The sequence below is a fragment of the Petaurus breviceps genome, unplaced genomic scaffold, assembly GCF_028583685.1.
Source record: "Petaurus breviceps papuanus isolate PSGF00001 unplaced genomic scaffold, PetGlider_PUasm1.0 37, whole genome shotgun sequence".
Classification (NCBI taxonomy): Eukaryota; Metazoa; Chordata; class Mammalia; order Diprotodontia; family Petauridae; genus Petaurus; species Petaurus breviceps.
In genome coordinates this window covers 98,767,346-98,783,785 of record NW_027186296.1, presented here as the reverse complement: position 1 = coordinate 98,783,785, position 16,440 = coordinate 98,767,346, and the positions used below count along the sequence as shown (strand labels likewise).

The 16,440-nt window shown below is 36.6% G+C and overlaps 1 protein-coding gene across 3 annotated transcripts in view; it reads right to left on the bottom strand.

Annotated features, from left to right (window-relative positions):
• WDR11 (WD repeat domain 11) overlaps positions 1-16,440 on the bottom strand; it is a 95,875-nt gene that overhangs the window by 8,377 nt on the left and 71,058 nt on the right. For all 3 annotated transcript variants that reach the window (XM_069099102.1, XM_069099103.1, XM_069099104.1), the window contains exons 20-23: positions 10,479-10,587; positions 7,521-7,583; positions 6,465-6,530; positions 702-882 (exon numbers count right to left, since the gene is read on the bottom strand). In XM_069099102.1, coding sequence (XP_068955203.1) covers positions 702-882; positions 6,465-6,530; positions 7,521-7,583; positions 10,479-10,587 — 419 coding nt within the window. The remainder of the gene's footprint in view (positions 1-701; positions 883-6,464; positions 6,531-7,520; positions 7,584-10,478; positions 10,588-16,440) is intronic.

Here is a 16,440-nt window from a genome sequence, read left to right as displayed (position 1 = left end):
AAATTGTAAGAAACTTTGAGTTAAAAATATGAGAAGCTGGGCCTATGAAACAAAATGTTGCATATCCTGCTAGGCAGAGTCACTATGTTTGTTGGTTTTGTCTGTTTTTCCCTGTGACAAGGAAGGATTCAATTGGGGTGGGTGATAGGAGGCTATATATGAAAATAAGTGTGATGTAAAAATGTAAAAAATCGGCAATTTTCTTATCAGCACCTATTATGTTCTAGGCACTACAGAAACAAAGAGAAAGATGGCACAATTCCTGCCTCTAAGGAGATGAAATTCTCTAAGGGGAGGCAATATATACTCAGACAAGTGTGTACACATATGTATATGAAATGGTATGTCATACGTGAAAAAAGCAAGGACTCTTTGCTTGGACCAAAAAAAATGTATGAAGGAAAACACTGTGTAATAAAGTTGGCAAGGTAGTTTGGAGTCAGCTTGTGAAAGATTTTAAATGCCTATCAGAAGAGTTCATATTTAACCACGGAGGTAAAAGGGAACCATGGAGTATACTGGGGAGTGACATGGTCAAACCTATGCTTTAGTAATATCACTTTGGTAGCCGAGTGAAGGAGGGATTAGAGCATAAAGGGATAAGGCAGGGAAACTAAGAGGAGGCTATTACAACAGTCTACTGACAAAGCTATAAACATTCAGAATTATAATTTTAAAGAATTAAAAAAAAACTACAATACCTGAAAATATGAATTTTCACAGAGTATGTCATAACAAATATCCAGTGGGTTGGTCACCTTATCCTGAGGCAGGGAAAAATTATCAGTGTCTGTTGAGCTCTCTGATTTTTCCTGGGATAAACTGTGCAAATAGTGGGCAGCAACAGTCCAGAAATGCAGCTCTGATTCATCACCATACAGCCTGAGAAGCAAAAATCAAAGCCTGTGCACAGATACATATGTACAGGAGACGTTCACGAAGCTGCAGTTCCTTCATACTACCCAGCAGCATATGAAGCTACAATACAGCAGGGTGGCCGTGCAACAGACCTCCCTCACAAAATTCAATGGGCAGCCTGACTTGGTGGATAGCTGTAAGAATGGCAATATCTTTTAAACACATCCTATTTCTCTGCTATTGCCTGCCTTTATTTCCAGGTTTAAATTTATGACTCTTCTGGTCCAAGGAAAAATCCTTTCAACAGAGTTCTACAGCTGGACACAAAATAATTGATCACAATTCATTTGTAGTTGAAGTGTTGAACTTATAAAAAGAACTCTGGGTTTAATTCTATCAACAACACTTTCTGGCTGTTATGACTACTAGGAGCAAGGGAATTATCTTCTCTTTGAGTCTCAGTTTCTCCATCTGCAAAATGGAGGTAATATCTATCTCACAGGGTTGGTGTAAGGATCAAGTGAGTTATAATATTTAAAGAGCTTTGCAAATCTTAAATGTCAGATTTTTAAATCTAGAAAACTATCAGATTTGAGTAGATTTATTTCACATTATAATACAAAGCTTCCCCTGAGTTATTGGTTACATTATATATAGAAAGCATTCACTACTTTATATTCTAGGCAGATAAACTTTACACTTAAACTTTTTTAAATAAGAAGCTAAACTTGCGTGAGGCTACACAAGGTCACCTGCAAAGTTACAGATTATTATTATTTTTTAAAGCAATTGGGGTTAAGTAACTTGCTCAAGGTTACATGGCCAGTTATTTCTGGGTGTGGTGCTAAGTATCAGAGCCCAGATTCGATCCCAGGTCATCCCGACTCTGGGGCCGGTGCTCTTACTCACTGAGCCACCTGGCCACCCCAATTATTTTTGTTTTAAGTATGTGATAGTATTAATGGAAAGCATGATGAATCTGAAGTAAGAAGACCAAGGTTTGAATCCCATCTTCGGCACATACTACATGTGTGACTTCAAATGAGTCATTTATCCTCTGATTCTTAATTTTCTCATGTTTTAAATTTTAATATAAAATTTTAAAAAATGGATAAGTGGAACCCATAAGTCCCTTTAAATATTTCATCCTATGAAATGACCTTTAAATGTTACTGATTTGACTATCAGACTAGAGTTTTGCTAAGAAGGCAGGGTACTTTCATCTTGATAATGCAAATAGGGAAAAAAAATTATCACACATGCTCATTTTTTGCAAAAGACCAACAATATCACTCCTACATTTGCCTTCTCTATTTCTACCGTTATGCTTTCCACCTCACAACTTTCCCCATTGCAGTTTCAATTTATTGCAGGTTGGCATAGCAAATGAAATGGAAGGCAAGCAGACGACATAGAACCTATGACCAAATACTTAAGCCAAAACCTTTTTTTTTTAAAGCAATTGGGGTTAAGTAACTTGCTCAAGGTTGCATGGCCAGTTATTTTGTGTGGGTGTTAAATATATGAGGCCAGAACTGATCCTGGGTCTCCCAACTCCGGAGCTGGCGCTCTTACTCACTGCGCCACCTGGTCGCCCCCTTAACCCAAATTTTACAATAAAATACTGTAAACATCCCATAAAAGAAAAAGGTCATTTTTTTCCTCTGGTATAAAGGGAGGGTCAAAAAATTTTATGCAGATTTTCCAGACTATGAGGGTGCTGTGTGCCCTTACCCTCCACGATGTGGAAGGGATAACTACTCTTGTACTAGACTAAATCCACAAATTTGTATTGTCCAATCTGTACAGGGTCCTTGCTAAATTGAGTCAATCCTTTCACTCCTCTTTAACTGATCCTCTGGGCAGGTAGGTAGGTGGCAGAGTAGATGGAGTACCAGGCCTGAAGTGAGAAAGATTGATCTTCCTGAATTCAAATCTGGCCTCAAGACACTTACTAGCTATGTGACCATGGGCAAGTCACTATACCCTGTTTGCCTCAGTTTCCTCATCTGTAAAATAGCTGGAGAAGGAAATGGCAAACTACAGCAGCATCTTAGCCAAGAAAACCCCCAAAGGGGTCACAAAGTGTTGGACACAACTGAAACAACTGACCAACAACTGATCCTCTGTTCCACTCCAAACCACAACTGTTTCAAACTTCGCCTCTCACAACATTCCTCCCTTCATCCTCTTAGCAAGGCTAGACCTAGCTAGACTTCATGCTCCCTTCAGGATTTTGTCCTACATATCTCCTCTTCTTCCCTGTCAGTCTCTCAGGAAAGCTCACCAAGCCCTGTGTATCCTCTTCCTCTCAATCACTTCTCAAAGCCTTGCATGCAATCTAGCTTCAGACCTTATTACTTGAGTGAAACTGTTCTTTACAAAGTTAGTAATGATCTCTTAACTGCCCAATCTGATGGACTTTTTGTGAATCCTGACCCTTTGTGACCTCTATGTAGCATGTGACACTGCTGAGCACTCTCCTCTCCTAGAGTCTCTCTCCTCTGTGAGTTCTGGGGACATTGTTCTTTTCTGATTCCCAACCTTAGTCTTCTTTGCTGGATTATTATGAACACCATGTGTCTTAATTGAGGATCCATCCTGGGCCCTCTCCTTTTTCCATACTCTCTCACTTTGTAACCTCATCCTTTCTGCAGATAAATCACAGATCTCAATATTCCACCCATTAGCCCAAATGCCTATTAGATCTTTCCAACTGGATGTCTCGTTGTTGTTGTTCAGTTGTGTCTGACTCTTTGTGATCCTGATGGGGTGCTTGGGATCTATGTTTGTAAAATCAATTTGTAATACCACTTTGTAGCATCAGTCTGTAAAACCAGTTTGTAAAATCACCTCCCCCCCAGTATCTGAGCATTAACTCTGCCCCTTCTCTACCCCCCGCTCCCCAGCTAGAGAGCAATAACTCTGCCCAGCAATAACTATCTTAGCTTGGAACAATAACAAACTATTCCTATGAATCCTTCACTAAAGTATCTATAAACATTCCAGGTTATGCAATTATTATCTCCCCCTTGTACAGTGTCCCTCTGCCCCCATGAATCCTTCAGGACCCTATCTCTGGGTTAACGCCTTAGCCTATTATCCACACACTGAGTCTCCGTTAGCCTTGGTTCCCAGACATCAATCTTGTCAAACATGACACTGATGGGTGATGGACTGGGCACTTCTCTCTCAGTCAGCCCTTTCCCAGTGAATCATGGGCAATACGCCTGAGCAGTTACATTAAAAATGCATGTTCCTTTAAACACTGGCTCCACCTTAACTCCTCCCTAATCCCACCCTTAATCACCTAGTTAGCATAATTGGCACAGCTTCTACTATGGATGATTCTATGTAAATCTTAATTCTACCCCTCTGAGGTTGCAAGTCCCCTAAGGATCCTTGCCTGCTGTAAGGCGTATAATAAACTTTTACAACTCTGACTCCAACAACTGCTTGGGCCTACTGAATTCTTTCAAAACTGAATCGAAGGCTTTCTGGTCTTAGATAAGATCAGAGTTCCTGCTGAACCTATTAGGAGCCATCCCTCATCAATCCCACTAACCACAGCGTTCCAGGTCCTTCTGTCCTCCACCATCTCTTGAAGTCCATCCAAGTTCATGCTTGTTATTTCCATGATACTATCTATCCTGGTGTCACCTCTTCCTTTTGCCATCCATCTTCCAAAACAAGAGGGCCTTTTTCAATGATGCTCATCTTCTTGTTAGGTGGTCAAAGTATTTAACCTTCAGCTTCAGTATCTGACCTTTCAGTGAATATCTTGAATTAATTCCTTTAAGTATTGACTGATTTGATCTCCTTGCTGTCCAAGGGATTTTCAAAAGTCTTCTCTAGGACCACATCAAATTCAGTATCATTATCCTCCTCCCTCTCCCTAACTGCTATTTCTGTGGAGGAAAGCACTAACTTTCCAATGACTCAGGTAACACAACCTCAGTGTATGCCTCACATTCTATCTCTCACTTATTCCACATACCCAATCAATACTGTACTGTTCTTTATAACTCCACAGCACCTCTCACACAGTTATGATTCTCATTAAGCCCTCATCACTTCTCACCTTGACTAAATAGCAATGGCTTCCTAATTGGTCTCCATGCTTGAAGTTTCAATCTACTCATTCACTTTCCACACAAATGCCAAATTGATTTTCTTAAGCTTCATGTGAAGTGACCAGGTCACTTCTCTGTCCAGTCAGCTCTCATGGCTCTCCAGAATAGGCAGCCCAGTGCTTGAGAGCAGAAAGTGTTTTTCTCTCTCCAGTGCTCAGCACAGTGCTGGCACAAAGAAAGTGCTTAGTAAATGCTGTTGTTGTTGATGATAGTTAGCTATTTTCTACAACTATAAACTCTTCAGTAAGGCATTTCAAATCCTTCACAACTGAGCTCAGTCCCAACTTTCCTGTCTTCTTATATATTATTCTCCTTTAAGTGCAAACTGGCCTTCTTACTGTTCTTCATAAATAACAACCCACATCTGATCTCTGAGCTTCAGCACTGGCTCTCTCTTATGCCTGGAATACCCTCCATACTCATCCTTGCTTCTGTTAATTCCTAGTGTCTATCAAGATTCAATTCAACTGATACCTTCTACAAGAATTCCTTCCCAATCCCCTTTACTGCATCCCCTTTCCTGACCCAATTACTTTAGCTCATAGAAGCCTATATATTTTTCTCCTGTTATAATGAGCAGGAATTGTTTCACTTGACAGAAGTCAGTGTTGGAGGGGCTTCAGAAAGGCAGGCACACAAATAGAGAATTGGTGGAACTATGAAATCGTCCGACTATTTTGCAAGGTCATTTTGAATTGTGCTAAGAAAGTGACTAAAAACCCCTATCTACTGACTTGGAGATCTCACTGTTAGGCATATACCCCAAGGAAGTCAAAGACAGAAAGAAAAGTCCTACATTCACCAAAATATTCACAAAATATATCACTTTTTGTGACAGCATACAACTGAAAATAGTCAATGATTAGAGAATGACTAAATAATCATGGTACAAAAATGTAAGAGAATACTAATGTTCCATAAGTAATGATGAATATGAAGAATCCAGAGAGATATGGGAAGACTTACACGAAGTAAGCAGAATAGGAAAACAATGTCAAAAGAAGAAAACTGACAGTGAATGCTATCTAATAATAATGACCAAGCTTGGCCCCTGAAAAGAGGTGAGACATCTACCCTCCTTCACTGCAGAGGTCAGAGATTATGGGTATAGAATATTGCATATGATGGCAGACATATTTTATGTATTTATGTATTCTGATTTAACTATATTTTTCCTTTTACATTTTCTTTTTGTTAAACAAATTTTCTTTTAGTTAAAAAGATCAGTATTATGTAGTAAAGGCAGGAGATATATTCAGAAATTAATAAAACAAAAGTAAATAAATTAGCGTTGATATATAAATTCTTTAAGTTAACAGTAGGACTTAACTAAATGTCTTAACTAAATGAAGGCACTAGGTTTGAAGTTTCTTCCAACTTTTGATACTATGGTTCATAAAAAAGCTCAAAGAAAACAAAAGCAAAATTATTCATTGAAGTTTATGAAAATCCACTAAGTATATACAATGTTACCTTGCAACAAGTAGGCATCTCTGCAAGACTGTAAATTCAGGATCAAGTAAGAGCCTCTTCAGATCACTGCAAACAGGAAGTCATACCAACATAAAAGAGAATTTGAGATAAACAGTAGAAGAATAAGAATTCCAAATTGTTGGAAGAGAGTTACTAGAGAACATTTTTATACTGAAAAATCCTATGCAAAATAAGAAGATTCAGAACCTGAGAAAGTCAGAAAAATTACCATTTCATAACTGAAACTTCACCAAACCTTAAACACTTAGATATTTAAGTACAAATTCCAACTTTGCCCGCTATAATTAATACCTGGTATGTACATTTTAGGGTTGGTGTAGTAGTCCCTATAAGCTACTGCCTGGTGTTATAAGATTCTCTTCACAATGGTTAACTCTTACAACATTTAAAATTCATGATTTTCAAAAAATTACAAGAGTAATAAAATACAGTTATTGATTTAATTGTTATTTTGACAATTTTCAGGTGCAGAATATGCAGAGAAGAGGAAATTGTTGTATTTCTTTTGAAATTGTTCTAGGTTATAGAAGAAAGAGATACTGTTAATATAACTAAATAGGAGTTTTATACTTTATTAATCCAAGTCAAGTAAGGGCATAGATTTTTTAAAAACATCTATTAATTTCAAAGATAAACATTAGTATCTAGATACTGATATTAATAACAGATATTTTGAATTATGAAATATAACAAATCCGAGTAAAATTAGCTTAGTAAATAATACAATTTTCTATGGCCAATGTCTATTAATAAACAAAATTAATACATTTTTATTTTTTACTAATTTCCTACTAATCTTCTATTTCTATGCTGATATTATCAGAGCAATTTAATACTGAAATCTTAACTTGCCTAATATAGATTTCTCTGTCACAGCAGAAATGACAAAAGCAAATTTTCTAAAAAAGAGCTGGTTCTCAACAGATTATTTTATGCTTATAGTAGTATAAAATTTAGAAAAAAAACCCAAATTATGCTGCTTTGTTCTTTCATAATTTCATTTCTTCAAACAAAATATAATTAAAGAATGCTTACTTAGACAAGGAATTCAACTGTTCTTGAAGCTGATTTTTAACATCTTCATTTTCTGGATAGTCACTATAGAAAAGATTAAAAGTTAATACATTTTCTCATATGTCACAATTATCTAATTCTTAACTACAATATACATACACATGGCCAGTTCATATGAAAACCCATTTAAAGAAAATGTTTATGACTATTTTCTACAAGATATTTACTAGTATCTTAAGTTCACAGGTGGTACATGTCTCATGAAAAGGATACTACAGTGACCTACCAGTGTAGAAACAATAGGAAGAAAGACATTTTGGTTTTTGATGAAGTCATTACTGGTTCTTCATGAGCATTATGACTTCCTTTTCTAAATGTTCACTAATAATCTCTATAAAAATATTTTAGAATTTTACCAAGAACGGAATTCAAATTCAAGGGCCTATATTTTCTGGGTTTCATTTTTTGGGCATCCCATCAATTTTCAATTCTTTGCCAGCACAAAAAGAGCTTCTATAAATTTTTTTTTTTTACATATAGATCCTTTTCCTTTTTTTTTTTTTTTTTGATCTCTCTGGGATATAGACCTAGTAGTGGTATTGCTGGGTCAAAGGATATGCACAGTTTTATAGCCATTTAGGTACGGTCCCAAATTTTTATATAGAATAGCTGGACCAGTTCACAACTCCACCAACAATGTATCAGTGTCCCAATTTTTCCACATTCCCTTCAGCATGTGTTATTTTCTTTTTGTGTCATGTTAGCCAATCTGATAGGTGTGAGGTAGTATCACAGATTGCTTTAATTTACAATCCTATAGTCAACAGTCATTTGGAACATTTTTTAATGTGATTATTGATAACTCTGATTTCTTTTTCTGAAAACTACCTGCTCATATCCTTTGATTATTTATTATTTGGAGAATGGTTTTTATTTTTATAAATTTAGTTCAGTTCCCTATGTTTGAGAAATGAGGTGTTTATCAGAAAAAATTTGCTGCAAACATTTTTTCCCCAGTGTCCTGCTTTCCTTCTAATTTTGGCTGAACTGGTTTTCTTTCTGCACAACCTTTTTGATTTCATATAATCCATTTTACTTCCATGATCATCTCTATTTCATTTGCTCATAAACTCTTCCATTTTCCACAGATCTCACAGTAAATTTTTCCATGTTTCCTAACTTACTTATGTTATCACCCTTTATGTCGAAATCAGTTCCAGGGGTAGGGAATTTGTGGCCTTGAGGACACAGGTTCCCCATCCCTGAATTATCCACTTTGATCTATTTTGCAACGTGCTGTGAGATGTTGGTTATGCCAAGTTTCTTCCAAACTGTTTTCTAGTTATTCCAGCAATTTTTGTCAAATGCTTAGGTTCTACCCAAAAAGTTTGGATCTTTAGGTTTATCAAACACTAGATTACTAAGGTAATTTATTACTGTGTATTGTGTACCTAATCTATTCGATTGATCCACTACTCTATTTCTTAGTCACTACCAGACTGTTCTCATGATTACTGCTTTCTAATACAGTTTGAAATCTGGTACTGCAAGGCTGCTTCCTTCCTTCACATGTGAGTTTTGGGCCTGCCTCCATTCGTGTGTCGAAGATTTCTCTTTCTGACCTCCTAAGTTGCCTTGGGCTAGAAAATGCCTCACTTTGACTTTTTGTTGGTTCTGCCATTCCAGAAACTGATCTGAGGCTTTATTTTAAAGTTGGTTTCGAGAGGAATGTTGGAAGAGCTCCGCTGAGTGCTTCCTCTATTTGGCCACCTTGGTTCTCTCCCTGGGAGTCTTTGGTTTTTTTTGCTTTTTTTGGAGGGGGGAGGGCAGGGCAATTGGGGTTAACTGACTTGCCCAACATCACATGGCTAGTAAGTGTTAAGTGTCTGAGGCTGAATTTAAACTCAGGTCCTTCTGACTCCAGGACCGGTGCTCTATTCATTACACCACGTAGCCACCCCCATCCCTGGGATTCTTAGTTAACATTTTTAATGCCTGCTTTTAGACTAAATAAACTTTTTTTTTCTCTTTTTTTTTGCCTTATGTGGGGAAAATGAACTCAATACATAATGGGATTTTAAAGGAAAAAAAATGAATATTTCATGTTGACCACGCTTTCTTTATACCTTTGTGGATAGTAAGCAACTATACAATCTATGTAAATAAATTAAGAGATCCTAAGAAAAATCTCTACTGTCCTTTGTTGGACATCACTCATTTATGTCTTTGTATCTTCCATATCCCCTAAAAAACTGTAGGTATTCAATAAATAAAGGTTTATTTAACAACCTCAAAACCAGTCTCATTATGAATGATTTTTTTTTTTGGATTTTTGGAGGTGGGAGGGCAATGCAGTTGGGGTTAAGTGACTTGCCCAAGGTCACACAACTAATAAGTGTTTAAGTTTCTGAGGCCTGATTTGAACTCAGGGCCTCCTGACTCCAGGGCCAGTGCTCTATTCACTGTATCACCTAGCCATCCTATTATAAATGAATTTTAATAAATGGGCCCCCAATTTTTCTTTATAATCTATGAATTCTTCACTAGCCCTAATTAGACTCCTTTCCATACATTTTAAATCTTCTGACTACCCAATATTAAGAACCTATAGTGGGGGCAGCTAGGTGGTACACTGAATAGAGCACCAGCCCTGGAGTCAGGAGAACCTGAGTTCAAATCCGACCTCAGACACTTGACACACTTACTAGCCATGTGACCTTGGGCAAGTCACTTAACCCCAATTGTCCTCCAAAAAGCAAAAAAAAAAAAAAAAGCTACAATGGAGAGTGATAAATGTACTCAAAATTCCCACTTAACCTTGTCCCTAAGCTTCTATCAGACTATTTTATATTTCTCTACTTTATTTTCCTTAGTCTCCTTATTTCTTTCAAGTCCTACACATGTAAGCCAATTTTATGATGTCCTTCAAATACTGAATAAAAACTAGGAAAAAAATAAATGAAAATGTAAAAGCCTTACACATGTGAAATATCCAAAGAATATTGTTCATTCCATGGCTGGTGTAGCAAGAATGCTTTTAAGGCTAAGGCTGCCCTTGGAACAAGGAGATAGGGACACCACACAGGTTCTGAAAGAAAAAAAAGCTTCCTTTTCCAAATGTAAAGATTACACACAAACTCTTAATGTTAAATATATACTGTATATGTATATATATATATGTATATATAAAATGTTAAAATGTATACAGCTTAAGGGCAACATACCAGTTATAGTAATTATAGTAATTTAAATTACTATAGCTGAATGGCATCTTGTGCCCAATTTTTCTGAAAATATATCAAGATAATATATAACTATGATCTTAATGTATCCTGTGATCAAACCTTTTTTCTTCAATGTTGGTGACATTTGTTATTTTGTTCAAATCCATGATTTCATAAGTATGGAGAACCCCAAATGCAGAAGTACCTTTCACTTGTGGAGATAATCAAGGCTTAACTGTCTCTGAGGTTTTACTGTGACAGTGTGAGATTAAGTAATTTATTTATGGTCACATACCCAGTATGTGTCAGAGGAAGGACTTGAATATCAGTTTTCCTGACCCCAAGGCTTGCCCCCTGTCTATTTTGCCACACTGTCTCTCATAACACATTAGCATACTTTTATATATTATGATGTGTTTAACATCTATTAAAAAAGGAACTATTTTCCCAACACAACAATAATTCACATTTGCATACTTCTTTATGAATTACAAGGTACTTTTTCTTACAAAGTCCCTATGTGATAACATAAGCATTTCTCTTATTTACATAGGAATGTATATATGAGAAAATTAACTTATTTAGGAGAATATTCCAGATAAGACAACCCAACCCTCATAAGCTACAGACCTCACAATACTTCACCCTGCCTTGAAACTATCTCCCTCACCTCTTGTAGTACCCTTTATCCTGAGGTCTTTTAAATAAATAAAATTTAGATAATAATTATTCATTTTATTGCCTACATCTCCATCTCCACTAAGATATGATTTTATCTCTTTCATCTCACCATGACTGCAAAATGTTCTTTCTCCGTGATGTTTAATTCTGAAATAATTCTCTCCGTTCAAAATCTTTTGCCTTTTCATCCTTTATGGTGCCTTCTTCCTCCTGAACCTAGATTTTGTCCTTACCTTGACCTCCAGCTCCTCAATATTCTTTCATATTCTTTTAGGCCTATTGCTCTCGCTCTGAATTCACTTTCTGCTCTTCATTCTTTTTCTATATATAACTCGTTCAACTGTGTATTACTCCCATCATGAGTCCCTTGTCTTACCACTGTTAACTTACCCTGTCAATCCTCATACCTGTGTCATCTCCTATGTGACTGAATGCCTCTGGAAGTCATGCCCTTGTGACAACTAGAATACATCTTACCTAACCTCAACTCAGCCTCTCACCACTGCTCAGCACTGCTTAGACACTCCTGCCTGATTGACTCTTGCTCCCATCAGAGGCTACTAAAAATTTTCACCCTCAAGGTTTCAATGCCAACTGCATATCTCTCAGTAGAAAACCTCAGCTCCTCCATTATTGAGAAAACTAAGACTATGTAGCTTAATCTTGCCTTCTTGACTCCACATCTCAAACTCCTATGTATATCTTCGCCACTCTTTTCTCTTTTGTGCTAATCTCCAAGAAGGAAGCAGGACTTCTCATTGCAAGGCCACATCTTTTAATTTTTGTCCTTTTGCCAGTCCTCATACTTCTTGAATTCACTGAAGCTTCTTTTTTTTTTGCTTTTTTGGAGGGCAACTGGGGTTAAATGACTCTCCCAAGGTCACACGGCTAGTTTTTGTGTTAAGTGTCTGAGGCCGGATTTGAACTCAGATCACCTGACTCCAGGGCCAGTGCTCTATTCACTGTGCCACCTAGCCGCCCCTCTCTGAAGCTTCTGACATGGTCAATCCCCTACTTAATATGAACATTTATTAAGGTCCTCCTGTATATAGGCAGTGTGGAGAAAGAACTGGCCTCAGAATCATAAAGCTTTGATTTCAAGTCTTGCCTTTTACACATACTTGTAGCTGTGTAGAGGATGGGGAAGTGAGGAGAAATTTTAGGTAGTAAGACCAATAAGGAAGCCACTACAATCATCCAAGCAAAAGGTGCTGTAAGAATGAACTAAGGTAGTGATTGTCAGTAGAGAGAACTATTACATATAAGATGATGCTACAGTGGTAGAAATGGCAAGATTTAGCAACAAATGAGAAACCTGGAGTGGGAGAAAGCTAGCAGTTTATGATAATGCCAAGAAAATATGCCCAGGGGACTTGAAGAACAGCGGTACCTTCAAAATAGACAAGTCTGGAAAGGGGGTGGGTTTTGGGGAAAAAAGAATAAGTTCTATTTTGGATACGCTGAATTTGAGATGCTACTAGGACAATCAATTTGAAATGTCCAAAAAATAGTTAATGATGCTGAAGTAAAACCACATGAGAAAACTGTGGGTGGGTCCCAAGCTCTGTCCCCGGATCTTGTGTCTTCTCTTTCATCAGCATCTGTGGTTTCATAATCGTTTTTGTGCAGATGATTCACAGGTCTAGTTTTCTCTTGTGGTTTAACTAACAATCCAGCAAAGAAGAAGATGGAGCAGTCAGACAGGTAGAAGAACAAGGATAAAGCAGCATTATGTAAATGCAGAGAAAGTAAGCATGATTAACAGAGAGAAAAAGGGTGATCAACAGTATCAAATATGCAGAGACCTAAAAGATGAGGACTGAGAAAAGACAGTAACACTTGATAATTAAGAGACTGGCAACATTGGTTACAGTGATAAGTTGGAAATCAGATTACAAAGGACTGATAGGTGAGTTAGAAGAGAGGAAGTGGAGGCACCAAATGCGTATGGATAGTTTTTTCTAGGAGTGTGACTGAGAAAGGGCTTTGATTTTCCATTAGAGATTAAAAGGAAAAAAAACCATAAAAACCTAGAAGAAATTAAAGCTCTGGAGCAAAGAACTACAAGGATAATACTTCAAGAGAAAGCAAAAGATTCCTTAAAAACTAGAGGGGAAAAAACAGAAGCCAATGACTCCATGAGTCAGAAGTAAATATTTAGAACAAAGTCAAAGGCTTGAAAAGAAAAGTAATATAAGATATCTAATATAAAAAAATAACTCATGGGGAATATAGATCAAGGAGAGATCACTGATGGATTAAATGGATTCCCTGAAAACCATAATTAAAAAATAAAGTGGGCACTGTTTTTCAGTAATCAATAAATGAAAAGTGTCCAGAACTATTACAATTAAAGGACAAAGTCAAGATTGAAAGAAATTAAGATTGGTGGAAATTACCTCCTGAAAGAAACTATAAAAAGAAAAAGTCTAGGAATGCAACGGCTAAGCCCCAGCACTCCCATGTCAAAGAAAGAATGCTGCAAACATCCAGAAAGAAGGTTCAGATACCAAGCAACAACAGTAGGATCACAAGAGTGGCAGCTTCAATCATAAGGAAATGTGAGGAAATTCTGGAATACAATATTCCAAAAGGCAAAAGTGATAGGCTTACAACCAAAAAGAATTTATTCTGCAAAGCAGATTATAATTCTCTAGTGGCAAAAAATAAACCTTTAACGGATTAGAGAATTTTGAAGCATTATGATGAAAGGAACTGAGTACAAGAACTCTGAAGTACCAACACAAGAATCAAGAGGAATTCAGAAAGATGTATTTTATTTGTGTCATTGGAAGGGACTATATGATGATGAAGGGCTAAGAAGAAACAAGTATCCTTGTAGAACATTAATGAATTTAGAGTGAATTAAATAAGAAAAATAGGGGAAACTGGGTAGACTGGCTCTCTGAGGGTTTTAAAAAGTGAAAGGAAGGTAAAAAGCATACCAGTGTTAGAAAGGAGGAAGCATTTGGGACTTGCTACTTTTCATAACTGGAATTGGTGGGAAAAGCAGAGAAACAGGAAGAGATTGAGAATGCAAGTACACGTGAAACTCACTCTTATCTGAAACAGACAAGGGAAGGTTAAATGCATAACAATCTGGTGTAGAAATGCATCAAACTCAACCAGGAAACAAGTGAGAATAGTTAGAAGGCGTCAAGAGTGAGGATAATACTGGGGAGGGAATAGTCTCAAACTAAACAAAATTACTGAACAAGACTGAGGGATTAGAACAAAAAAAAAGAAAACAAAATCTAAAGGGTGGATTGCCTCTTATTTGGAGAAGTGTTGAATACGTTCTAGATGAATGTAATATATGTTGTGCCATAAATAATGACAAAAGAGATAGTTTCAAACAATCCTACGTAGCATGAACTGATGCAAAGTGAAGTGAGAACCAGAACAGTTAATACAAAGACAACAAAATTATAAAGAAAATTAAGAAAAATTAAGAACTTTATCTAATTTAGTGCAATAACCAACTATGTCTTCTGAGGACATATGATGAAGCATGTTACTTTCCTCCAGATAGAAAGGTGATGGTCTCAAGGCGCAGAAAGAAATGTAAATTTCTGGACATGGCTAGCAAGTGAGTTTGTTCTGCTTGACCAGACTTATACTTGCCACAAAGTCTGGGATTTTTTTCTCCCCTTCTTTTGGTTCTTAATTGAGGCAGAAGGTTTTGAGGACAAGTGGAGGTTTTAACAGTGATATTAAAAAGAGGGCCACTGAAACATTTTTTTCAAAATGAAAAGCAGAAATTCATAAAAGTATAGAAAAGAAGGACAATTTTGTAAACAATGTGGGATTATATGCTTTTTTAAAAGAAGCAATAAAAGATGATAACTCATGAAACCATGAATGAGTAATGCTTTTATTTCATGTTCTGAATTAATTTTTTTTACAGGTTATGTCAAGTAAAATGGCTACCTCTCTATTAGAGATTAGAGGGCGAGGTAAAAACACTTTTGAGATGAAGAAAAGGGGAAAAGAGCAATACCATGAGCATGGCAACTTTTTTTTTTTTCCAAGAAAGTAACAGGTTAATGCCCAGGCTGAAGATGAGGTAAAGAGTTTAAAGAGTTGTGGGAGGCTTGATGAAGAGTAAAACCTTAATAAATACCTGGTACCATGATCTGATTGTTATACACTTCCCCTCACATATCCTGCTGTCACATAATACTAAGCACACTCAAAATAGGACCGATCATCTTCTCCCTTTAATTCCTCCTCGTTACCAAACTTCTTTCATTCTGCTGAGGGTGCAACAATTCTCCCCTGGCACCTATGTTCAAAGTATCAGAATTATCTCTGATTCTTCTTCCCTTACCCTTATCCTATACCCTATATTCATTTACTAGGTCTTGCCTATTCCTCTCCTCCCAAATCTTTCACATCTGCCTCTTTCTTTTGACTCAAAGGGCCATCACCCTTGTTCAAGTCATTCTTACTTTTTTCAGAGATAATAAAAAAGCCTCTGAACTGGCCACCTTACTGCCATCATCTCACTTCTGTAATCCATCTTCTATAGAGCTGCCAAAATAATCTAACAAAGACACAAGTTTCACCGTATCTCTCTCTCTTGCTCAAAAACTTGTTAATGAAACATAAGACTCATCATCTAGGGCAGCTATGCAAAGACAAATACTTTTTTGTCAAAAGGGAAGAAGACTGATGGTTTCAGAGCACAAGACAAGAAAATTAAATATATATAGAAATACTGTTGGAACAAAAAGTTCTCACTTCACAAATAACAATAAGACTGTTAACAGATCACCAGATTTGTTGAATATAACCAAAAGTGGTTTATCTCACAACTAAATCTATGGAATGGTTAAGACCTAATCATAGCTTTAAAAGATCTTCCTCACATGAACTAGATCAACAGTTTATTGACAAAGAAGTATTAAACAGTTGAGTCAAATGGATATATTTACAGAAACAAAAATATTTATTATAGCAATTCAAGAACAGATAAATGTCACCAGAAATTACAGAAAAATTAATTTTTAATAAGCTCAGATTTATCAAGTGAT